The sequence below is a fragment of the Nuphar pumila genome, chromosome 12 (genome assembly GCF_984573655.1).
Source record: "Nuphar pumila chromosome 12, dmNupPumi1.hap1.1, whole genome shotgun sequence".
NCBI classification, from domain to species: domain Eukaryota; kingdom Viridiplantae; phylum Streptophyta; class Magnoliopsida; order Nymphaeales; family Nymphaeaceae; genus Nuphar; species Nuphar pumila.
In genome coordinates this window covers 53,157,411-53,185,100 of record NC_143260.1, presented here as the reverse complement: position 1 = coordinate 53,185,100, position 27,690 = coordinate 53,157,411, and the positions used below count along the sequence as shown (strand labels likewise).

At 37.3% G+C, this 27,690-nt stretch overlaps 1 protein-coding gene across 1 annotated transcript in view; it reads right to left on the bottom strand.

Moving 5' to 3' along the window:
- The window catches only part of LOC149820914 (UDP-xylose transporter 3-like), a 44,091-nt gene extending 17,412 nt beyond the window's left edge, over positions 1-26,679 (bottom strand). The window contains exons 1-7 of the mRNA XM_089982138.1: positions 26,376-26,679; positions 26,134-26,267; positions 24,702-24,886; positions 21,530-21,597; positions 19,075-19,207; positions 2,456-2,617; positions 2,096-2,368 (exon numbers count right to left, since the gene is read on the bottom strand). Coding sequence (XP_089838264.1) covers positions 2,096-2,368; positions 2,456-2,617; positions 19,075-19,207; positions 21,530-21,597; positions 24,702-24,886; positions 26,134-26,254 — 942 coding nt within the window. The 5' untranslated portion in view covers positions 26,255-26,267; positions 26,376-26,679. The remainder of the gene's footprint in view (positions 1-2,095; positions 2,369-2,455; positions 2,618-19,074; positions 19,208-21,529; positions 21,598-24,701; positions 24,887-26,133; positions 26,268-26,375) is intronic.
- Between the last annotated feature and the right edge of the window lie 1,011 nt (positions 26,680-27,690).

Genomic DNA, 27,690 nt, shown 5'->3' with positions numbered 1-27,690 from the left:
ATAAAAGGAGTCTAGGTGAAAAGGGTTCTGGAATTATCCAGCCTAATTGTAATTACTTGGTTTCCAAGTTAACATCTCATATGAGACCTTGTACTTCTGTATATAAAAAAACCCCATGTGCTCTCAGAGGCATGATGAACTGAGAGCACAAATTGAACCACGTACATAATGACTCTTTCCTCGTGTGTGTCCTTTGCATTGTGTTGTTTTAGTTGTAAATTCTTGCCAATAACTAGATTGTTTCCTATATGCCAACTTTTCCTTAGAGAGGAAATTCTTGGCAGTAAAGTCTAAAGTGGAATAGAACCAACCATGGGGTAATGACCAAGATCCGTTGTTGATTTATTTGGAACATTTAGTTGGCTGAAAGAATATTAGAAGCTTCTGCAAGTTACCTAAAGCCAAAAGTTTGGAAACAACAAATATAAAATGTTATATAATATGCCAAAACAATAAATTATAACATAATATAAAATGTATATATTACACAATTTTTCAAGATAACAAGATGTAAAATTACTTAAATACCCTTAATAATTATTACAAGGAATAAAGTTTCTGACCACATGCACAATCTTTCCAGATATTAGAATATTACACACTAGACTTTGATCTTCCAATCATGAAACATAATACATTCAACCCAAGAATAGTGCTTTGCGTTCTCTCAAAATCACATCTACCGTATGACATCAAAGCCTGGAGCTACAGGAGATCGTCTTTAGAATGTCTTAGATGAATATTTATGCATTTCTTAAGGAAAAGTTTAGAGGTGACATCTTAAAATAAGGAAGTGCTTTCATTATATGTCCGCCACCTTCACCCAAACTATTTACAAGAGACATTCCTTTATTGTAAAATTCTATGATAAATGTTCAGTAGCCATTAGGCTTGTGAGCAGAGTATTCAGGAAACCAGATAAAGTCATAAATGTTTCCAGGATTTCTTTTTCAAAGATTGATGGATATGAACTTGTGGATAGTGTGTTGGGCTTGTCTTTTATCTCTTTATGTGGCTTAACACTTCTATAGCTTCTATCCTTCACATTATCATTTCATTGTCAATTTCTATTGTGGTAATTATACATTTTATCAATCATCAGTGATCACACTGGCAGCACATAAGTTTTGCTGCAGCTTGGTGTTTGCATGTGTTTCTTAACACCTTTGGTTTTTTACTTTAGGATTCATTGCTTATGGATTATGTCCAACCCAATGGTTTGTGATCAGTGCAAATGCTCTATATGTCGTATGTGTGGAAGTGACTTGGTTTGAAAAGTATTTTGGTCTGAGCATTCTATCAATACTGATTACTTGACTTTTATTTTTATTTTGAACCTTGAGGTGGTTGTATTGCATTGGCTCTACATGTCCTAGAATATATTCATTTTAGATACTTGCTTTGAACATTGAGCCTGTTTTTTATTAATTGTGAACACTCATAGTGATGCTTGCACATTAAAATTGTTGGTTGCCTGTATCTGTGTATCTACTGAAAGTTCCTGTTTTTCTCCACTACAAAGTAGATAAGAAGACATCAAAAGGAGATAACTTGACCAACTGCAACACACTAGCCAAGATGTTCTTCCTCACGCTTTCATTAAATTAGGTGACACTAAATTATGCATGCTTTCCTAAAATAATAAATCACATGCATTTAATTATTATAGTACATTCATTTACTGCTTTTGTTACCCAACCCAAGTTTTGGAAATAACTATTGTTAAGGCCACATGCATAGCAATGAAACACAAAACTGAGAATCAATTCAAAAGTTCATGCCTACCTCAACAGTAAAGGAAATGTTACTGACAACCATAACATGAAGTATATTTTGTTATTTCTTATAGCCCTCGTGCATTTAGATAGTCATTTTGTCATGTTCACTCCAGCAATATGTATAGATAAAGTACGACTTCTGCAATCATGTCAAACTTTATATTTTTCACTAAATAGAGAATAAATATGTGATCAAGGATTTCCATTGCTTCATTGAAGATAGTCAATGAAAAAAAGGGCATGAGTCTAACAACATCATTCATCAAATATTTCCAAAGAAAACTTAATTCCATAAACAACAGGGCAGTAAACACCACCTGGGTCAGCTGTGCAGAAGCTTCAGTGGCCTTTTGTTGGCTTTCAAGTGTGCAGAAGTAAGAATAAAGAATCATTCCAGCCAAAGCAATAAGAATGCCCAAAATATTTCTCCAACTGAATGGATCATGCAGTAAAACATATCCAAAAGCCAAAACCAGGCATGTCTTGAGATGTCCCAATACTTGATACGTGACAGGTGATGTCCTTCCTATTACGAGAAATGTACTGAAGTTGACAGATACAGAAATCATGCAAGATAAAACAATGAATACCTGCATCATCAAAAAAACAGAGATAATTTTAGTTTATTTGCAACATAACAAAAAAACAACTCATCACATTAACATAATCTTTCTTACCAGAACTTGAAGTGTATACTTGAAGGCAAACACATTTTGATTTGTCAGTAGCCCATCAAGAAATGGGCCAGTTATGAACAAAGTTAACGCTTGGTAGGGGGAAGACTGGTACAATAGCTGAGTTGAAGAAACCTTGAATCTCCTCTGGATTGTGTTCGTCATCTAGAAGGATCAAGATTGTCAAGGAAAGTTCTTTTTGAGATGATTGTGTAAAACATAACTTGTATTATATCTGTTGATTGGTGCATCATGTTGAAACTGTAAAGTACAAGCTTGCATATACTCATGTATGTACATGGGCGTTGATGATATCCACCACTTCAGTGATGTTAACAAGTACACAACTTTGAGCAGGCAAAACATCCTTTTCTGGGCATCCCAGATAAACTTACACTTGGTGGCAAAAATAACTGCAAAGGCTCACCATGGTCTTTAACTTTAATCAAAGGCAAGAAATTTGGCAAACTTGACAGTCGACTTTAGGCCATGATCTTAGCATATAGCAGAAGTAATAACAGAAAGTACAGGTAAAGAAACCAAACACTACATCCCAAGTAAATGTAAGCTGCTAAATCTTCTCATAGGAATTTGAGCTTTTCATGTCACAAAATAGAAAAATACTGTACAGGCTATCCCTGGGTCAGGAAACAAAGAAGAATCAAACTTCTTGTCCCTCTATATGTCATACCAACTAACAGAATTATCCGTAGGAAGGAAACAGATTTCACCTATGACAGGATGCTAACTGCAGGTCATGCATGAAGTGCCTTAACTGCTATGCTAAGCATTACTTTAATCTATTTAATCAAGCAACAAAAGCATTGGCAAAGTACATGACCAAAATGCAGTTGAAAGCCCATGAACGATAAATGTTAGAACTGGTACAGTATGCAGAAATCCAGAATTCCCTACTGAAATGTTCAGCTGAGATGCTTCCAACTAAAACAATTAGACTCAATCACTCAGTTGAGAGATTCTTGAAATGCAAAATGAAATCAATTTTATTGATTAAAGAAAATATTGTGTAAAAAAAGTAACGTGGCGCTAAAGGAAGGCTGCCTTTTAACCCTTTAAGTGATGGATGGCATATTTCAAAAGATAAACATATCTTTTTGCAAATTCTCCATTATTGTGACTACAAATGTACCAGAATAAGCCAACATAACATATATATGGTGGACAGGGGAGGATGCATGCGGGGCACCAAGCTATGCTTGGTGGGACTGAATGAGAGGGAATCGGCCAAGGCCGAGGATAAGGATGGAGGTGAAGAGGGAGGAGAAAGGAAAAGATGTTCAAAGGTGAAAAACTCACTTGAGGGAGGTGCCTCCAATTTTCTTTCATTATCAACAAACGATTCATTACAATGAACCCCTTTTTAATACCTCATCTAGTGGGATTATTTGAATGTGACCCTATTGGTGGGCCTCCTGGATCCCAAACCCAATTTCCTAATCCCCCAACTCTCGTATATACAATTTCAAGTCATATTTACAATTCCAAACATTAATTGGGTGCTACCGACCTACTCGCATGATGCAACCCGATGGCCCGCTTTGTGAGTGGTAGCACATGGTCAACCTCATTCAATGAACCATAAGGGAGAATATGGAATGATGGTGAAAACCACTGGCATCCCTCAAAAATTGAAGGGGTTTAAACCCAAAAGGTAAAGGGGAAAATGACCTCCACACAATCAAATAACCCTGAAGGGATCCAACAATTCAAGATACTTGCAGGGGGAAGTATTAATTCATGTATCCAAAGCCATTAATCGCTAATTTCACTTTTGGTCTTGGTTCATTATCCCATTTGGAGACTGATGAATAGTTATTCAAAACTTCAACTTCTTTTCAATTGCTTAACACTTGATGATGGCCAGATCTAAGAGTCATACTAAGCTAACTATAAGAAATTTCTCCAAACCAACATGCAAGTCGGGCACTACTGGATAACAGAGGTTTCAGCCAACACTATATCAAAGCAAAGAGATGCTAGAGAGAGGGAGAAAAGAGAATGCTGAAGGAAAAACTTCACTTGATCAGAAAAAATGAGAGAGCAATACAAGGGCAGACCCCTTTTCTCTACAACTAAGACTATTCTGGACCAAGACGGCCCTCCTTACATTGATTATTGCACCTTTAAAGGCTAATGTACTAATATATGAAAATGAGATGACCCCTTTCAAGTATGCTCTGCCAGTGAAATGACAATTTATTTCAATATGGTTCTCCATTCATCTTAACACCCATATCCTCTAACAACCATTTTATCCACACAATCTCAGTAGTGACATGAGTCATGGCTCTATACCCAGCCTCAATTGTAGACAAGGCAATTCTCTGTAGCTTCTTAGTTTTCCACCATATTAGGGAATCACCCAAATATACATAAAATCCTGCAGTAGAATGTATATCTCGTGATACACCCAAAGTATGAATCACAATAAACTATCAACACCAGTGTAAAATAAGTAGAGGAGAATAAGGCGTAATGCATGGTATCTCTCACATATTTGATAATCCTTAATATTGTTGCCAGATGAGTACATTTAAGAGTACCTATAAACTGATTGATGACATGAACTGCAAACGTAATGTCAAGTCTAAAAAATAGTCAAATAAATCAAACTCCTACCAGCTCCCTACACACTGAAGGATCATTAAGAAGCTCTGCATTTGTGTGCCTTAGTTTGTAGTTTGCTTCCATAGGCATCTCCACGCGCTCCTTGTCATCAGCCAACCTAACCTTGCTAATCAAGTCTATTGTACTAAATCAAAGGAGCTCCCCTTTTTGAGTAGTCACCTCAAGTCCCAGAAAGTACTTCAATTTACCCAAATCCGTCATCTTAAAGCACACTGCTAATCTAGGTTTCACATCTTCAATCATGCCCCTATATATCATCACCAGCAATGATCATTTCATTCACATAAAGAGAATACACTACCCCTTACTGGAAGCAGTCACAAACAAAGCGGGATCATAACAACTCGGCTTAAATCCCAATATTTTATTTGTTGAACTAAATTTGCCAAACAATACTCGATGATCTTACTTGAAGCCATATAATGTTCTTTTCAAACTGCATACTTGTTGCGTGAGGCGTGAAGAGCAGTTTGACGCTGGAAAGAAAAAACATTGATTAAAATTAGGTCTAATCTCCTTTAAATAGAGATTAGCCAAAATAACCTAAATTACAATGGAGACCTGGGAACAATAGAAAATAACAAACTACCCCTGTCTACTTTTAAAGTAACGAGAATATAAAAGGCACATGCCTAATACTCCTCAACACTCCCCCTCAAGCTGGAGCATAGATATCAATCCTGCTCAACTTGTCACAACATCTAAGGAAACTGGAACTAGCAAGTGGCTTGGTGAAGACATATGAAACATGTTTAGTACAGATGTACCCAGTCTGCACTAAGTCCCGTACATAATGACAATCAACTTCAATATGTTTTGTTCTCTTATGGAACATAGGATTATTGGCAATATAGGTAGCAGCCTTGTTGTCACACATCATCGCCATAGGACATGACACTTTCACTTGAAGATCAGTTAAAACTGATTTGACCCACATCATTTTTGCAGCAGTTTGAGCCATAGCTCTGTATTCTGATCCTGCACTTGACCTGGCCACTACTGTCTGCTTTTTGCTTCTCTAAATAATCAGATTTCTTCCCACAAATACACAAAACCCAGTTGTCGACTTTCGGTCATTAACAGACCAGCATAGTCGGCATCCGAATAAGCAATAATTTCTAATGAAGGGATTAGACTGAACAACAACCCTTTTCCTGGAGAGGCTTTCAAATACCTAAGAACCATCATAGTTGTCTGCTAGTGATCCTTATTAGGTTTATCCATAAATTGACTTATAACAACTTGCCAACGAGAAAACGAAAATTACTACTGTCTATAGATTCTGATTTCTCATCATACATATGGCCCTTAGGGTCCATAGGAATACTTGCAGGCTCAGCCCCTAACATTCATGTTTTCTTAAGAAGATCTAAAACATACTTTCGTTGGGACAATACCAAACCCTCACGGTTCCTTGAAACTTCTATTCCCAAGAAATATCTGAGAGGACCAAGGTCTTTAGTAACAAAATGAGTCTGAAGATGGGCCTTTGTATCTAAAATTTCTTTGGCATTGTTGCCTGTTAGTATGATATCAGCTACATATACCACCATCACAACAATCCCAGAGCAAGATGTTTTAATAAGAAGAGAATGATTTGAGGCTGACCTGACAAAGCCAAATGCCGACATTATCTCAAAAAGCTTTTGGAACCATGTACGAGGGCTTTGTTTAAGACCATAAATGGCCTTCAATCTGCACACTTGTTGCTTACACTCCCCCTCAACCTCGAATCCAAGAGGTTGTTGCATGTAGACAGTTTCCATTAAATCACCATATAAAAAGGCATTTTTCACGTCAAGTTGAGAAAGGCTTCAACCTTAGTGTACAGCAACAGATAAAACCAATCGGATGGTGCAAAGATGAGCCACAGGCGAAAAAGTTTCAAAGAAATCAATACCATAAGTCTGAGTATAACCTTTGGCTACCAGTCTAGTTTTATACCGCTCAAGGGAGCCATCTGAATTATACTTAAGAGAGAAGGCCCACTTACTACCAACAATATCTGCATCATTGGGAGGAACAACTAGATCCTATGTACCATGTGACAATAAGGCATCCATCTCGTCCTGCATTGCCTGCTTCCAATTGGGATCCAAAAGAGCTTGATGATGATTGACGAGAACAAATATAAGAGACAACGCTGAGATGAAATTCCACATGTTCCTTCCAAGGTGCACATCTATAACATACTTAGAAATAGGATGAAGAGTGCATTGTCTTTTTCCTTTGCGTAAAGCAATAGGCAGATCATCATCTACAACAGATGTTTCTGGATGATCAGGAATACTCACCTCAGGAGAGGGGGAAGATGGAGGCATGCATTCAAGTGGTGATCGATGTGTGTACACCAGTGGAGGATCCCGATATCGTTGCACAGAAGGATACTCAACAGGACACTCTTGGGGAACAGATTCCAAAGGAAAAGGAGGAGCAAGTAGAGGAAAAGTATCACCTTGACTTACTTACAATCAGGGAGAACCACTTGAAAAATAGGGAATCGCCTCAAAGAAAGAAACATCAGCACTAATATACTCCTTTTTAGATATTGGGTCATAACAACGATACCCCTTTTGGTTTTGAGGATACCCAAGAAAAACACATTTGGTAGACTGAGCAGTCAACTTGTCCCGATTTTGTTCCAATCTATGCACAAAGCACACACACCCGAACACTTTAGGTGGAATATGGAAAAGAGAAGCCTCTGGATAAAGATTTTGGATAGGTATACGATCCCCTACAGAGGTTGAAGGCATGCGGTTTATGAGAAACCCAGCAGTTAACACTGCATCTCCCCAATATGATGCAGGCATATTAGATTGTAACATTAGACACCGGGCTACATTTAAAATTTGTCTATGCTTTCGTTCAGCCACTCCATTTTGGTGAGAAGTATGAGCACAAGATGTTTGAGGCTTAATCCCATGGTCTTTATAAAGCTGTAACAAGTCTTTAGTCTTAAATTCAAGAGCATTATCAGTGCGAACAATTTTGACACATGAATCGAATTGGGTTTGAATTTCAATAATCAAAGACCAGAGAATATTGGGAACTTCAGATCTTTCTTTTATTAAAAATAACCAAGACAATCTTGAAAAATCATCCACAATGACCAGATAATAACGACATTTAGACCTACTCAAAATCCGACTAGGACCCCACACATCTACATGAAGAAGATCAAACAATTTATTACTAGACTGACTCTGACTAGACGGAAAGGAACTTCTGCGATGTTTGCCAAGTTGACAAGCTTCACACTGTAAGATAGCTGATGAAAAAATTTGGGGAATAACTCTACGAAGTTTAGGTAAAGGAAGATGTCTAAGACGATGATGCCACAGCAAGGGACTGAAAGAAGACTCTACTGCAGCATGGGCCGCTCCACCTGGATGACCACATATAATAAACACCACCTTCCTCATAGCCTCCATCGATCCTCTTCCCCGTTAGCAAGTCCTAAAACATACAACACACAAGATCAAATATCACCCTACAATTTAGTTTCTTGGTAATACGGCTAACTGACATTAAATTTTGTGGAAAGGAGGGAACATGGAACATATTTGTCAACTGGAGAGCGGAAGATAAGGAAACGTTTCCCTGAAAAACAATTGGAGAGGAGCTACCATCAGCCAAAACCACCTTTCGATGATCTGAAATAGGTTTCAAGTTTGAAAAATCATGAGAGTTTCCACACAGGTGTCTAGACGCTCCTGAATCAATGATCCATCTACTACCTTGGCAAGCTAGATGATCACCCGCAGAACATGCAACATCGGCCACGGGAGAGCTGGAACTGATTGGACGACAAGCAACTAGTTCATCATATTCAGCACGACTAAGAGTAATGGTATCCTTTGAAGAATCTGCAGGAGCATCTACACTGGCATTGGCAGCTTGGGCTTTCAGAGCAACCTTGGATGAAGGAACAGGAGGGCGTCCATGTTTGTCAAAGCATTTATCTTCCAGATGTCCAAGTCTGCCATAGTAGGTACAATGAAGTTTGCCTCTATGACCAGTACTTCTACCACAGCCTCTCCCTCTAAGGTTAAACACAGTAACCCGTCCACGACTAGTTGACACAAAAAGAGCAGAGGTTTGGGATTCAGATTGGAACTGAGAGAATGACATAGAGAGTCTACTAAGACGATTGTATGCTTCAGCCAAAGTAGGAACATCAAAACTTGTGAGCATATGAACCTTTGCTACCACAGCCTCTCCCTCTAAGGTTAAACACAGTACCCCGTCCACGACTAGTCGACACAAAAAGAGCAGAGGTTTGGGATTCAGATTGGGACTGAGAGAATGACATAGAGAGTCTACTAAGACGATTGTATGCTTCAGCCAAAGTAGGAACATCAGAACTTGTCAGCATATGAACCTTTGCTACAGAACATTCTGATGACAGACCTGTGAGAAATCGTGCCACCATGGTCTGTTCTTGATGAACTCTCTGTTTGTCACAACATAGAGGTCTATGAGCATTCAACCTCTCAAAAGCAGCCTTTACCGAAGCATTTGGTCTCCCTGTTGAAGTTGATAAATTTCATGTTCAACCTGCAAAATACGACTTACATTTGTTTCTTGAGAGTATGTATCTCGAAGGTTATCCCACATTTGTTTTGCAGTAGTGTAATAAATGAGACCATCAATGATATGTGGTTGAATGCTATTAATAATCCATGACATAACAATGTCATTGTCTTCTTCCCATGTAGCATATTTACCCGTCTTCTCATTTGGTTCAGATTCTAATAAGATATACTTCCTGCGATGGCCTAAAACATACATCATAAAAGTACGAGACCATCTAGCATAATTTGTCTCGTCTAATTTGACAGATGATCCAAAAGAAAAAGGATTTGCAGCCGTGGTTTTGAGACTCCGCCATTTAAGCAAAAAAAAAATTGATCAGCGTTGCCGAAAAAAACAATAAGCTTCCTCTGGGTTGCGTTACTTCCAGGAGTTACGACTAACTTAACAACACCACACCAACCCACGTCAATTCAAAGACGGATGATCGCCAACACCACAGGCAACATTAACAGCAGCAACTCACGACACAACAGATCATATCAGATCACAACAACATTAACAGGCCTGCAATGAAGACCGATATGATCAGCATCATGAAACAGGCCCTAAATCACCAACAGAAACAGCATCAACGCCAAGACTTCACCCCAAAGATATCAACTCGTTGCATCCAACTTGCCAAACCACGACGACCTATCTTCAACAGATTGTAGATATAAAAAATAAAAATTCCACGACAAGGAACAACAAGATCTGACTTCAGATCCAAGTCTGGTCACCAGATCATATCCTTTTCATGGTGATAAAACTAGACCAAGGATCTGAGGCTAGATCTGATTTATGTCCCCTTTGTGTCCACGTCCACCAGAACCAGTCGATGAAACATCTTTGAGATGTCGACCAGATCTGATTTATGTCCCCTTTGTCCACGTCCACTAGAACCAGTCGATGAAACAACTTTGAGATGTCGACCAAATCGATTTCAGGCTGAAGACGAAGACGCAGGAGACTCAGGTGTCCAGAATCGAGAAGGGCTTTGATACCATGTTGCGTGAGGCGTGAAGAGCAGTTTGATGCTGGAAAGAAAAAGCATTGATTAACATTAAGTCTAATCTCCTTTAAATAGAGATTAGCCAAAATAACCTAAATTACAATGGAGACCTGGGAACAATAGAAAATAACAAACTACCCCTGTCTACTTTTAAAGTAACGAGAATATAAAAGGCACCAACAATGATCATTTCATTCACATAAAGAGAATACACTACCCCTTACTGGAAGGGGTCACAAACAAAGCGGGATCATAACAACTCGGCTTAAAGCCCAATATTTTATTTGTTGAACTAAATTTGCCAAACAATACTCGATGATCTTACTTGAAGCCATATAATGTTCTTTTCAAACTGCATACTCATTTCACTGTTTGTTATCCCCTGAGACAATTTCATGTACACCGCTTCCCCTAAATCTCCATTCAGAAAAACATTTTTTATATCAAGCTACCACAAATGCCATCATTTGACTGCTGAAATTGCAAGCACTGTCCTAATAGTTGTCATATGCATTACTCAGGCAAATGTCTCAGCAAAATCTATCCTATTTTGTTGACCGTATCCTTTGACTACAAGGCATGCTCTATAGCTCTTTATTGCTCCATCTACTTTAGTCTTAATCTTACACACCCACTTGCAATTAACTACATTTTTATCTTTTGACAACTTGACCAACTTCCAGGCATTTATTGCCCAGTGCACTTAACTTCTCACTCATAGTTTGCTGCCACTCAAACTGGAGAATAACTTCAGCATAGAATTTAAGTTCGTGAATGGTCTGACCAAAGATGTCAAAAATAGATGGAATACCAGCACAATCACAATCAAAACCGTTCCAACAGAACAAATTTCCTTCAGACACAAGAAACCAATAGCCTATTACACAACCACAGTGCAAATAGGATACCCAACTAATCCATCACACAGCCCTCTCTAGGTTTGGATATGGCCCTGATACCATATCAAAGCAAAGGCAGACACTAGCGAGAGGGAGAGAAGAGAATGTGCAAAGATAAAACATCATTCCATTAGGAAAAATGAGAGAGCAATACAACATATAAGGGCAGACCCCCTTTTCCACAACTAAGATTATTCTAGACCAAATGGCCCTCCTTACAATGATTAGTATAAAACTGTAAGGAAGTGAGTTCTTCTGAAGATGTTCACCAAATCACCAAATGTGGACACTCAAGAGAGTTCCACCAAAATATCACAAAGAACCACAAATAGGTTCACTTACAAATACCCACACAAAGAACCACAAATAGGTTCACTTACAACTACCCACAAAGGAGAACAATAATTTAAAGATAAATAATAAATGTTTTTATTGATCTCAACATATACACGAAGCATTACAAATGGTGGGGCTTTGCCCCCATATTTATACACAAGAGACCCAAGAGAGAGTCGTTGGGGTCCAACGGATCTAAATAGAGTCGTTGGACCTCCAGACTAGTCAACAAGTATTGACTAGTCCTATCTCAACAAAAATAAAAAACTAATCCTAACTAGACTAACCCTAGTTACTAACTTAGTTACACACACACACACACATATATATATATATAACACTCTCCCTCAAACTTACGGTTGGATAACCGAAAGTTTGTCAAAGAGAAAGTGAAATCTAGGAGCAGCGAGCGGTTTTGTGAAGAAATCTGCCAATTGATATTCTGAAACAACATAAAGAAGATCAATAGTGTCGTATAGGAATTCTTGTCGTATATAGTGACAATCCATCTCAATGTGTTTGGTTCGTTCATGGAAGGTCCGGTTGCTGGCAATGTAGATGAAACTTTTGTTGTCACAGCATAATCGTGATGCTCCTTTACTCTGAACACACATGTCAACCAATAATCTCCTTAGCCAAATCACTTCTATAGTGGTTGTATCCATGACTCTATATTCTGCTTCAGTTGATGAGAGAGAGACTTTTTGCTACTTATTGTACCTCCAAGAAATTAACGATTCACCTAAAAATACACAAAAACCAGTAGTTGAGTGTCGGTTATTTAGATCACCTCCTCAGTCAGCATCGATATAAGCAATTAAATCTAAGGATAAAGAAGCAAACAAGAAAAGTCCTCGAAAAATAGAAGTTTTAATATATCTAATAATACGTAAAACTGCTCACATATGAATAGTTGTAGGAGCATACTGAAATTGGCTTGTTGTGTGAACTGCATGCATAATGTTAGGTCTCATAATTGAAAGATATGACAATACCCCGACAAGTTGTTTGTAAAGTGTTGGATTTTCAAGTGGTTCTCCATCATTAATCTTCATTTTGACATTGACAACTTCGAAAGTATCGACCTTATTATCATCTGAGATACTAGACTTGTCAACAATATCTAAAGCAAACTTAAATTGAGTCTGTAGATAACCTCTAGAAGAATATGCAACTTTTATACCAAAAAAAAAATTAAAAAACCCAAATTAGTCATTTAAAATGTATTTTGAAAAGCCTTTTAATGTGTTCAACTCCCTATTTATCACTGCCTGTGATAATCATATCGTCCACGTACAAGAGAAGGATAATAATAACTGCATTAGAAATTTTAACAAACAAAGTTGTGTCAATCAGACACGATTGAAATAAATATAAAGCATAACTTGACTAAACCTGTCATGCCAAGCCTTTTATGCTTGTTTAAAACCATCCAGAGCCTTGTCTAAGCGAAGAGCTTTTTCTTTAGGGATAACTATATCAGGCGGTGTTTCCATATAAATTTCTTCAGCCAAGCTTCCATTGAAAAAAATACTTTTAACATCCATTTGATATATATGCCATTTTTTTACAAAGGCAAGAGCTACTAAGATCCTAGTTGTGTTCATTCTAGCAACTAGAGCAAAGGTTTCTTCATAATCTATTCCATATTCTTAGGAATATTCCTACACAACTAATTTGGTTTTGTACCTTCCAAGAGTTCCATCACTCTTAGTTTTAACTTTCTACACCCATCGACAACCTATAAGCTTCTTTCCTAGGAAAATGTCTTGAATAGTCCAAGTATTCACTTTTTCTAAGGCATTTAATTTCACTTTCATAGTTTCTACCCACTCAGGATGTTCCTTTGCTTCAGCATAGTTGGAAGGTTCTATATAAGAATGTATTAATGCAATGTATGCTTCATACTTAGGTGAACATAACTCATAGGACATAAATTTTTCAAGGAATTTTGACACTTTAGATGACCTTATGGTTTTCATTATTGGTATATTTTTCAAGAGCACATAGATGTTCTAAATTACCACGCCTGGAATATTGGATACAATCTTGATCTTTATGAGATGGTTCTTCACTTATCACATCATTTTTAACTTCTTGGTCTTTGTCAATATCATAATCACCAATCTTTGGAATTAAATCCAACAAAAAAGAATACTCATTTATTTCCTTAGTTTTTTCGGTTTCAAAAAAAACTTTTTTTCTAAAAAAGATACATTCCTAAACATATAGCCTTTTAGTTTTAAAGTCAAAACATTTGTAATCTTTTTTATTATTTGCATATCCTAGAAAAAAAAAGGAATAGCATGAGGAGAGATTTTGTTATTTTTGTCAGTAAAAACAAAACACTTGCATTTAAAAACCCTTAACTTAGAGTAATTTGAGATTTGTTTGACAAGTTTTTCAATAAGAGATGCATTTTTTAAGGAAGAGGATGACATTCTGTTAATAAGATAAACTGCAGTTAATGTGGCTTCAGCCCAAAATCTTTAGGTACTTAGTTTGTAATAAGTCCTTATTGTTTTTATAATATGTCTATTATTTCTTTCAGCTAAACCATTTTGTTGAGGAGTATAAGGACATAATTTTTGATGTGTGATACCATATAGATATGGGTAATCCTTAATTTCTTTTGATAAAAACTCTCCCCTTGAATCAGTGCGAAAGATGAAAATATCATTCTTAAATTGATTTTTGACTAAATCATGAAATATTTAAAAATATGAGAAAACTTCAGACTTATGTTTAAGGAAATAAATCCAAGTGTCTCGCAAAATCATCTAAAAAAATTACATAATACATAAAACCACCCTTTGGTATCACTGATGTAGGTCTCCACAGATCTGAATGTATTAACTCAAGTGGTCGGGAAGAAACAAAGGTTATTTCTTAAAATGATAATATATTCATTTTACCAAGAATACAAATTTTACATGTAAAATTTTCAAAATTACAAAAACTTCTCATCTTTGAAAAAAACTAAATCTTGGATATACTAGGACAAGTCTCTTATGCCATAGATCTAAATCCAATTTATGAACATTGCACCAAAATATATTATTGGGCATTTTCAAAAAATTCATGTTGTACAAGCATCCTTCTCTATGGTCTTCCTCAATCAACTTCCCTGACTAGCGATCATGCACTCGACAACCACGAGAGGAGAAGGAAACATTACATTTATGGTCAGATAATTGAGAAACAGATAAAAGATTTAAGTTTAGTTTAGGAATATATGTAATTTTTGGAATACAAAATCTTTTTGAGTTTTGAGAAAAAAAAATTATTCCTTTTATCTCAAGAGATGTTCTATCGATGGTGAAAACATTGGACCCACTTGAGTTATGACATTTGGATAACATATTACTATTTGGTATCATATAAAAAGAGGCACCTAAGTCAAGAAGCGAAGAAGCCGAAAAAAGAGGTCGCGGCTCCAGTAGATGAAGATGCTCATTTGAGTAGAGGTTGAAGAGCCTCCACTAATTGTGTTAAGGACATGTTTCTAATAGATGGTTCACTAGAGTCCTGTGGAGGTCCAACAGAGGCAACCTTCTTCTCATAAGGTTTCTTCAATTTAGGACTATGTTTTTACATGTCTCAGTTCACGATAATAGTAGCAAATAACTTTCTTTCTTTCATACTCACTGCCTTGCTTCTCATCATTTGGCCTTCTATAGTGTGGAGGTTTGTAGGTACGAACATAGTTTTCTGGTATAGATACGGCTAGAATCAAGTCATCATCACTCTTAGATATTATCTTTTTAAGCTTATTTTCCTTCATACTTAATTCTTCTATCATGTCTTTTATCGAAGGGACTTTCCCTCGATGAAGTGCTCTGCATCTATTTGATTTTGACAGAGTTCTATGTCTTCCGAACAATGCCACTTTGGTTCAAAAAGAGCAAACTCTTTCTATAATTTAGACAAACTATTATAGTATTCTCTAATGCTTTTGTTCCCTTGAACCATATTTTGTACCTTATCTTGTAAGTTGCACACATGTGCAATATCTTTAAGAGAATACATTCTCTTAAAATAATTTCATACATTGTTTGCATGTTCGAATTTAGCAAGACTTAAACACTTCTTGATGTTGACGCTGAGCCAAGACATAATCTTGGCATGTCCCATTATCGATTCCTTTCACTTTTTCTCATAAGTGGTTATTGCCTTATTTTTCTCAACCTCCGTAAGATATACCACTTTCTCACCTTCTATACTTTGTTAAGGATTAGTTTGGGTTCTGGATCGATCCCATCCACTAAACACCACAACCCTTTTTCCCATATAAAATGTTTCATAATTGAAGCCCATGTTACATAGTTTGAATCATTGAGCTTAATGGGTTTTATATTGACATTATCATTGTCATTCATTTTCACAAGGATAAAAAAAAAGAATAGAGAAAGAGTAGAGAAAAGAACGAGAGTAATGGTGGAAATCCCGAGCACTCTGCCACTAAGCAAATGCCACCAATCATGAGCACTTCGAATAGAAATTGCAAGAGAGCTTCAACACTTTGGAGTGACACGCTTCCCAATGTTTCAAAAACAATTTCAGCTTGATCACCACGCTCTGATACCATGTAAGGAAATGAGTTCCTCCGAAGATGTTCACTAAATCACCAAAAGTGAAAGAGAGTTCCACCAAAATATCACAATGAACACACAAAGAACCACAAATAGGTTCACTTACAAATACCTACAAAGGAGCACAAGAATTTAAAGATAAAAAATAAATGTTTTTTTATCTCATCATATGCAAGAAGCATTACAAATGGTAGGGTTTCGCCCCCATATTTATACACAAGGAAAGAGAGTCGTTGGGGGTCCAACGACTCTAAATAGAGTCGTTAGACCTCCAATGACTCTCAATATTGACTAGTCAACAAGTGTTGACTAGTCCTATCTCAATAAGAATAAAAAAACTAATCCTAACTAGACTAACCCTAGTTACTAACTTAGTTACACATAAATATATATAAATATATATATATAATATTTATATTTAAAAAAAAACTACCCTACACATACAGATGATACATATTACATTCTGATGTGGTCCCAATTTCTACAAACTTAGCTTCCTATCCAAACGATGCGGACCCGGTCATGGGTGAGCTTGATCTAGCTCCTAGGGTCCATATGAAGCAAATGGATCCCCTTATGGCCAATTCGGATCTGTTATCCAAGCTCCAATTCAAGCCATGCCACCTCAACCATGTAGTCACATCAGCATGTGGAACTCACCCTTGGGTGCCCCCCTCTAAGGAGCATTTATTGTAAGTGGGACTCACATGGGATGCCCCTCTAGAAAGCTCTAAAGAAGGGTGTGCAGACCCCACCATGTGGTGCCACCCAAGGGGCATTCAAGCTCCCTCCATGAAGCTCGTGTGACCCCTTAGGGCTCCTTCTTAATGGGCCTCGGTAAGCCCAAGTGTGTCTTGGAGTTGGGCCCTTTTTAAGGTGACTTAGGGAAGGGTTTTACTAAGTAGGAAATATGATTTAAGTTTGCTTTGTTTGTTGTGTGATTTGCTTAGGATTTTGTAAGTGCTTTAATTAGAGTTTCTTTGATCTATAAAGGAGACCCTTGTAGTGTGTTAGAAGATATGATATATGAAATATTGAACCAAGTTGCTTCTCTCTCTCAAGAAATCGCCCCCTTGAAGGTCGACTCTCTCTCTCTTCTACCCTATAGGCCCCTAAGCCCTCTTCCCTCCTTCCTTACCCCTTGTGCTCTTCACCCTGTCTCAGGGCTCATCTGCTTCGTATAAGGTGGTATCAGCTCTTCCGAAGTTTGGAATTGCCTAAGTACTACATAGAACCAATTCTATGTAGTATATGTGTGGCGGACGTGGACCAACTCAGCACCATCGTGGCTCCTGGACCTTTTACGGACGAACCAGACCATTTCCAAACCTTAAGACACTCTACCCAAACCGTGTAAGTCCTTAGAACTCGTTTCCTAAACCTTCTCAAGGCCTAAGTCTCTCCCAAACCCAATTATGAAAATAACATTTTGTTGTGATTTCCAGAAAATCATCTAACTTAAAAATAACGTATCTCATAATTTGTACCTAGCCCAAACCTGCAAAATTAACTTCAGACACCTCTACTTGTTCTTAACCTACCCTCCAAAAAATAGATCTTAATTCTTCCCCATCAAGTTGAATTAAATCCAATACTGGAACCTGTTTTGCCCAAAACCCAGTCCAAAAACAGACATGTTCTAAACTCATGTGCTGACTTGACCGAATTTTAATTCCCTAACCAGAGTCCAGACCGACCTAAACCCTCAAATTTTAACCAGACCCTCTCTAGTTTGTCGCTAGCCTAACCCTATTTTTGAGGATTTTTCTGATTTTTATTTTGGGAGAAATAATTTAATCTCTTAGGGTCTGTCTGAAACTGAACAAAATCCAGATCTAAAATAAACGCAGAACTTTGCAAAATTTTATCAGTGTAACTCTGAATCCTTTGAACCTAAGATTTTAACCCAAGCCTTCCTGACGTGTCGTAAGCCTTCTCCTATTTTTACAGTATTTATTGAGCTGTATTTTGAGAGAACTCGATTTTTCTTTGAACCCTGCATGAACCCTATCCGAACCTATAAACAAAACTTGGCCTTTGACTTAACCAAACCTAACCCAAGCCCACAATCCCTCAAAACTGAACCTAGGCCCACCGAAACATCACATTCCTCACGACACTATGCAAATGTTAAGTGACCCAGCCCTAATCAATCATTAGCACATCCAAATGCTATTTAATGAATACCAAAAACAAGTAATATCATCTTGATAAATTGTGGGAAAGAGAATAACTATGAGACCATGCAAAACATGCTCAATCGAGTAATATAGTTGCCCATGAACATATTGCAGCATATTAAAGGCAACCCAGAATCAAACTTGAACAATTAAGGACTGTATTTATAAATGCCATGTCACCATAAGAGAACTTGTAAGAATTCACTCAGCTAAAAAACATCACAGTACAACAAGCATGAATTAGAAGAATTTAAGTATATTTAACACCACAGATTTCTCCAACACCAAAGACCCATTACAGCTACTGAAACTGATGACTGTTTTTAAGTTTTATCAGCCATGATGATGACCAAAACAAAAATTATCAGTAGGATACAATTTGAGCGACGCATGTTGTAACAACAGCAAGTAGTGATAAAACGGAACCCAGAACATTAAGCTGCAAATCTGTTACGGTTGCAATTCCAACTCCAAAAAGAAGGATGGTAAGTGAACCCCGGATACTTTTGCTGAAATGGAAGAAATACAATATTAGTTCACTGGAGAAGATCAAAAAAATCAAAAGAGAAAATAATTCATAATAAAAGCAAAGAATATGCTGACTGTATCGCGCATGAATGAGAGTAACATTTAAAGATCAACACAACCATGAAGCAGTAAAACGATTCAAATACTGAATGTTGAGGAAAGGTCTGAAATTCTAAGAATCACTTGCAGTAATGATATCAGAATAGTAAAAAAAAAATTATGGATAGAAAAAGATTGACAGAAGCAGAAAGCCTGCGAGAAAGATGTAACGAGGTCTCATTTTAAAAGGCTAGCAAGATGGCAAAAGAACCTAGAATAAAACATATAAAACACATTGGACATATGGTTTCACAGGCAAGAATAAATTAGCATGGATTGAAAGAAAATGAATCAACTAGTCATTTTGCAAGGAATGACATTGATTGTTGCAATTAGCATTGAGTCTCAGTGAAAGTGATCTTCAGTGATTAAAAGAAGGAAACACACAACTGTAAGTTGAGAATATGGGCATATCCAGAAAAAAGATCAATCAACGGTCCACAAGTCAAAGTAAGAGAATATATGCCTTGCTGCCGTGCGTCAAGCAAGCAGCTGGGAGGCATGTGATGATCCTTGTAAAGCTATAAAACCCTTGAATGACTATCAAGCAGCAGTTGCAAAATCTTCTGTATATTCTTTTGAAGATAAACTTTTAATGAAAAATCTCAGCAGAAAAAGAGAATGTTAACAGAATCAATTTCTGAACCCAATTGTTTTTCAAAACAATTTAGAGAATCAGCTTATTCAGAATTCAATCAAATTATTTTGAATAGGCCTTTCAAATTTTTATCTATTTAAAAGTTAAAAAATCATACAATAAAGGTTTAAAAAATCATAAAAGTCAAAAAATCAGGAAAATTATGAAAATACAGAAACAGAACAAATGATGACTTACAGGGTCCAATCAACTCGTAGAATATGTGTTTAATGCCTAAACAATCAAACAACCAACAAATGCTGTCAGAAAAGATGATAAAAAAATGAAAACTGATTCAGCCAATTTAAAAAAAAAACGGTGAAATGATCTGTTTCAAATTGGATGATTTGATTCTACCAACATTGGGGAAAAGAACAAGCGATGAAAGAAGTCACAGAAAGAAAAACAAAGGGAAACCAAAAAGAAGTCACAGAAAGAAAAACAAAAGGAGACCAAAAGGTGAATTATCTGCTGTCACAGGGACTTGGCTAAGAGCGTGGAAGGGGAGGGCGAGAGGGAGGGGAAGGGTACCATTTCTGCCAGCAGTGGTTGTCCAATGGTCAGTCGGCAGCTTAGATCTTGGCAAAGAAAGAGGTGTGGGGGTTGGAGCATGCAACAAGAGAGAGAGAGAGAGATCTGGACTGTCTCATCAAATGGTCTGGATTGATCTGGACAATTTGGACCTTCCTCATGCTAGACGGTCCCTTTGTTAGAATAAGTGAGGACATCTCCCAGGGTAGAACTCTTTCAAGTTAAAAGGTTTGAATGGTGGGTATTCATGTAATTTGGCCTGTTTATTGGGAAGTCCTATGAGTGACATATTGGTATAATATTGTTTATTTGTTTGTATTATTTTGTATGCTTTGTATGCAGCCCTATTAGGGTAAACGGACATATCAATGAAAACTGAGAGGTGCAACCCTTCACTAGAAAAAACAAAGTGAAGGGTCCTCTCTCTTCTCACGCTGGTATGCATGATTTGGGGTTATGCTTTCATAGTATCAAAGCCATAAACAACTGTGGATCTTGTTAATTTCAGTGCTGATTAGAGGCAAGATACTTCCTTTCTATCCTACTCTATTTCTCTATTTCATCTAATCTTTCTTTTTCAATCCCTTTTACTTTTCCCAATTTCCTTTTATCCCTTATCTCTTCTGTTTCTTTCCCCTCATCTTAATATCAGTCTTGATATTTCTTTTATTGCTGGTTTTCCTCCTCCTATCATCTATCCTTTTTCTCAAACTCTTGACCCAAGTTCTATCCTTTAAATCTTTGCCGTCTTTACCAAGCTTGATATCAATTTGATGTTGGTAACAGTCTTTTCCAATTGAACCTTCCTATTCTCTGAAATAGCATATGGTTGTTAAACAACACAGGTTTACACCCAACATGGTATGGTTGTAAAAAAATTAAAAGTATGACAGTAAACTAGCAATTCCTTGTATGGATATGTTAGTATGTTATTGCTCAATAAATAGCATTGGCTACAATTTGAAGTCAAGAGTAAATATTGTAATTAAGCGAACTATACATAACAGAAAATGGAATAGTAAGATAATATGAGGACCTGAATCGCTTCCTGAAGAAAAGGGTCTCCAAAAGCACGGTACATGGAATAATTGCCAACTTTGTCATCTGTTCAAAGATATGAAAGTTGAGTCAGTAACACACTTAGTGGTTCAGCAGGACCAGACTGCCCAAGTTAAAGTTAATGGTAATGGATGGCATCAGAAAATGCAATTGATATGACATAGCCACTCTTCCAAATCCCAATGTCATAAGATACTGTAAATCCAAATTCTTCATAGAAACAATTAATCAATGCATCACCAAAGTTGGGACAAGAAGGTTGCAACCATTTTATGCTGCCATCTGTAAGTTTGAATCGTGTTTTTCCAAAAGGCACCTCAACCATTCTTCTTAATTGACTTACTGCCTCCTGATATTCCACAACAGCATCACCATGAAGTGCAGACAGTGTATCACTACTTTTAACAAAGCACAGTAACATAAAGGCAGACTTGAATGATCCCACTCAACCCATTTAGTTCATATCATGGTCAAAGGGCCTATGATGTGCAAAATTTGCATGGCAGTATATCATAAAATGAAATGTTAGGACTCACAAATAAAAAAACAAAAAAGGCACTAAAATGCATTTAATCTATTAGAATAGTTAAATTATAAAAAATAAAGAGTAGAGAAAAAGAAAATGCTACTTAAACAAGCATAAGGTAGTTACTCTTTTCCTCTATATTATTTTAAACAAAAAAATGTCCTTGGGGATGTCTACTTTCTCTGATGAGGAAGCATAAATAGAAGTAAATAAAAATACAACCAACTTTTACAGATACAGGGAGAGTTTCTTCCTGTTGTCTTTGATGGTGACTAGTTTAAAAATCATCACCACCAAGCAGCTCCCATGGGGTTGCCCAGTTGGTTACGCAAGCATTGGGATGTTTGGACTTGGAGACCCTCAACATCACGAGTTCAATTCCCCTAACATCAAACCTGTGATAGATATGGAGTAGCATTATTGGGCTAGTCCTCTATCCTAGGGTTTACTGTTATAGGTGGGGCCAATAAGTGTTCAATCTTGGTGGACTCCTCATCATCAATTCATGCATGTGCCTAAAACCTCCCACTTTGAGGTAGTTAAGAGGATTTTGAGGTACATAAAAGGCACATATATATGACTCGTATACAAAAGAATGACCTCATCTAGTACTATTCCTTCACAAGTAAAGTTGAGCTGACCCTAAGACAAGGCATTCAGTGTCTGCGTACTGCATTCTCTTGGGACCACATTTAGTATCTTGGAGTAGCAATAAGCCAAGAACTATTGCAAGATCTATTATGGAAGCTAAATACTGGGCTATTGCGTTAGTTAAGCCTCTGCAGTTCATTACATTAAAGTATTGAAAAATTTCATTGTATTGTGATAATTGAAGTGTGATATCCATATCCTTAAAAGCAGTGCAATATAAGAGAACAAAGCACATTGAAATAGATAAGCACTTCGTACATAAAAAGATCGAGGGTCAAGAACTGGAGCTGATGTTTGTGAGCATGCTATTTCATGTAACCAATTTTATGATAAAGCCTCTCTCTTATGTATGACATTGCACATTGAAGCATAAACTCTCAATGGCCCTAGACCATGCTCAGTTTGACTGGGGCTGTTAGAGATGAGATGATGCACCAATGGCATTATTTCATTTAACATACCAGGGGAACTTTTGGTCATTTTATATAGTGTTGCCCCCTCATGGGGTTGATTGTAAAAGGCACATAAAAGGCCTTTCGAGGTCATTCCTCATGAGGTAGTTAAGGTCAATCCTCATGAGGTACTTAAGAGGATTTTGAGGTAGTAAAAGACACAAATTACGATGTACTTAACGGGTGTTTCCATGTTGAACAGACTAGAAGTAGAGTCAATATTATATAGGGAAAGGTAGTTTTGGGAAGTCAAAGTAGAGTTAATGTTGTATAGCGAAAAATAGCATTGGAAAAGGTTGATATGTTAATGTAACTTTCCATCCCAAGTAACTTTGTGCACAAGCAATCTTCATTTATTAAGATTGTGAGGCACCCTATTTGGCACTCCCTCTTTGGGATTCCTCCTTTTAACTACACTCATTTTAACTCTCTTTTTCTCTCCTTCATCAACAATCAAGGTTCAAAAATTCCCTCTCCATTAAACCAACCTACAAAAAAATTTACCAGCTTAAGATGGTTGTGACTGCAGAGGTCAACATCTTAGGTGCAACCCCGCACGCTTCAGTAACCTGCGAGAAATCCCTCTAACTGAAAATGTTCCTTGCAGCAATAACTTTATGTCATGGAATATGGCTTTTCCTCTTAATCGCATTAGCAACCAAGATATGGTGTTTGTGGTGTTCGATCTAGGAGGTGGCAGAATAAGAAATGTGCATGATGAAACATCTCAGTTTCTCATCTTGGGAGGGAGGTGTAAAGGACTGCTTTTGCTTCAAACCTGAAGGCCGTCTACATGGGTTCGAGTCAGAATATGTGTGACGAAGCAGATGTCCCAAAGTCGGGAAGATTGAATTGGATAATGAGTGTTGGTTGGAGCAGCAAAAGGACAATATCAGAAAAAATCCTAGAAGCGAAATCATGGTAAAAAATAATCAAAAGTTAGATCATACTGTTTTCATCTGACTGTTACATATTGATAAAGAGAAAGCTATAGAAACAGTATAGAGATGAGAATGTTGGAAATGTGGAGCTTGGGTGCAAGATCCCCTCATTGAGGCAAGGGCCAACATTTTGGTGTGTCTTTGCTAAATGATGTTTTAGCTGAGACACTCCAGTGACAATGGCCCCCTTCCAAAAATGGTAGTGTAAAACTTGTTTTGACTAAATAAACCATATAGACCATATCCATAGGGCTTGATCCACAAAAAAATCAACATGTGAAGAAACTGGATGTTTCTATTAGAGAGTACGGTATAGTTAATGGTAGCAAATATTATCCCAATCATAATATCTTCAATTATTTTACTATAGACAGTGATGATACACATTTCGTGACAGGACCAAGTGCATGTTAACCTCCACATTATGGCATAAGAAAACACAAAAATACACGCAGAATATTGTCACCATGCTTCAAAAATTTAGATATTATTATAGACAGAACAAAGTTTTTGTTTTTTTTAAACCTCAAGTGTCTTTGAGTTTGCAATAGAAAGTAAGAAGCATGATTGTTGGCTTACCTGGTAGAAACCTACAGAATTGAATCCCAAACTAAGATTTAGAAGTCCAATGGAAATTCCATTGAGTATGCCAAATCCCATAACTGCGCGTGCATCAAAAGGTTTATGCTCGAACAGTTTCATCCATAATGCCACATGAAGGGAGCAGAACGTAACCAGCAGATGCCAACTTGTCAAGGTTGTGGCTGGAAATGAGAAGGATACAATATTACCTCATCATGAAATAGAGCAGCATAACATACACAGCATCTAAAGGCTAAAATCAGAAGCCTTGAAAACAATTTTAACTTGGCAAAATATTTAGGAGGGATAAAGTCATAAAACAAAGAATCTTGATCCTCTTTCTCAAAAAGGAAAACATTTAAACACGTGTATATCGTATAAGAGAGAGAGAGAGAGAGAGAGTTTTGGTTGGGAAGGGGAGGGATTGTGAGGAAGCTCGCTATTGATATGTAGTTATTCCGTTTAACACAAAGGCGTCATGTTGTTATTTGTTCCCTTCTGAAAAGGACAACATGAGGAGAAGAACTAAATATTCCAATAAGGCAACACATTCATGTTGCCTCTATGCTTTTTGCAACTGTCATTACTTAATAGACCACAATGGACCCCGAAAATTCCACAAAATCCTTTAGAATAGCACCACCACATATCCTGGAGAAACACAAATGCCATCATGATTTGTGAAAAGTTTCATCGCTTTCAAGGCCAAGTAGGAGTGAAATTGATGTCTGTCCAGCAAGCAAAAGGCTGTAATGGTTAAGCAAATCCCAACTACTTTTCTAAGTCATTGAGAAACCTCTTCACACAATTAATGTCCATATAATAAAACAATGTATGCATGCATTGCCTTGGATGTTTTTCTCCTCCGGTTATGTATGATGTACTTCTAATTTTCTTACCACAAGTTGTATCTTCTAACACTTGTGCACTTTGTCAACTTGAATACTTACATTGACTAGTTGACCACTAATCTCAGTGTATAATGAATTTTTTGGAAAAAAAAAGGTTAAGATAGAGCAAGGAAATCTAAGAATTGCCAGGAACCACTGCAATGAATTCCACAAACAAGCTTTACATGTGCATCGTGGACATTGGAAGCAAGTCACACTGGAATACTGGGCATAGATACCAGAAAGTCATTCAAAGACTCGAAAGAACAGAAAAGAGTAAATAAACTTGGAAGAAATGAAACAAGGTTCTCCCTAGATAGATTAATCCCAGCACGCAAACTGTATAAAACAATGCCGTTTGGTTCGAGCGACAGAACGGATCAACCACACCGCACAAATCGACAGAAGAAAACACATCCTACAGACAACTAACAGGAACATAGTGTGGATCATAAACGATTAACAATTTATTGATCTTGAACATTCAGGCATATAAAATTAGAAAGATTGAAGAGAAACGAGAGATCTCTTAAACTCACCGAAGGTGAATCCAAGCGTGCTGATCAAAGCCTTGTTACATATCACGATCGACACGGACGAAACCACCGAAAGACTCAGTGCTCCAATCGTGCTCAGCTGAAACCTCTCGTTTTCACCCATCTTCTATGCTACTCTGCATAATCCCAACCCCATAAAAAACATTATGAGCGCACAGATCTGACATTTCCATTACTCAAGACAATAAAAAAGGTTCCCTCTGTATTGGTTCTTGGGGATTCACCTCATCCAATCGGTCGCTTCGATTTTTCACAGAATCATCAAGATCAGCAAAAAAGATTACGAGCTCGACAGGCACAGATCCGATGGATCTTGTATGAATTCTCAGCACCACTGTCAACAATTACAACCTTTGCTTTCTGGAAGAACACCAAAATTCCAAAGCACCTGAGGGTATTTCCTTGAGGTAAAGGAAGAGATCTGAAGTCCTCTCTCTCTCTCTCTCTCTCTCTCTCTCTCTCTCTCTCTCTCTGCACGGGCATTTATCTATCGGCCCTCCCCTGCGCTTGCGGGCATTAGAAGCAATCCTGGGTTTCTTTCACTTGTGTATTTGTACATAATGGATACCGAGCATCGCATAAATTGCCTTAGCTTTCCTCTCACAATTGCCAAAACAGTACCAGTGGAAAGCAAATGACACCGGTGGTGTAGTTGTCAGGGATGCACAACGAGCCGAGCTAGCTCGTGCTCGACTCGTTGAACTGGCAGTCCAGGCTCGGTTTACATAGTTATATAAAAAAAATTAGATTTATATATCTATGTATTTTGTTCACACAAATAAAGGTCTTAACTTGTTGGGTAGCTCATTGATCATCTTTGGAAGAGGTATGAATTCAAAATCAATTTAGAAAATGTATTTTATATTATTTTTAAAAAATTTAAAAACATTTTTAAATTAAAAGTTTGCAGCTCAAGCCGATCCCAAGCAATGGTTGTTCAAGCTCGGCTGTTCTCTTTCTTGAGCCGAGCCAACTCAAGCTCAGCTCGAACCCAACTCATGTGCATCCTTACTTCCCGCAACCCAAACATTGTAGGGCGGTGTCCTAGGAGTGTCAACCGTCGGATTTGGATCGAATATATCTGACCCATCTCACTCCATTTGGTCGGATTTTTCGGTATTATCCAGGACCAGTTGGGGATTTAATAGGCTCAGATTCGGATCAAATGTGGTCAACACCATAATCGCCTCATTGGATGTTGGCTAAGCGTATTCAGATGGTGAAAAGCTCATACCAGATCTGTTTTTTTTTAATACATAAACAGATTGAGATATCCATCAAATTCTGACATTTTGTCAAACTCGATAGCAAAAAATCAAAACCATATCTGCATCTGATTATAATCGGATATGGTTTTGGCTTACCAAATGCAACCAAACGGAATCCAATTCAGTCAAATATCGGAAAAAATCTGATTCATTGGCATCCTGCCAGTCAGTAAGTGGACCCTGATTTGGTTATAAAATTATGTATTCAAATCCATATTCACTAAGAAACCAATAAAAATCCAGCCATTTTACCTGTACACCTATCAACAAT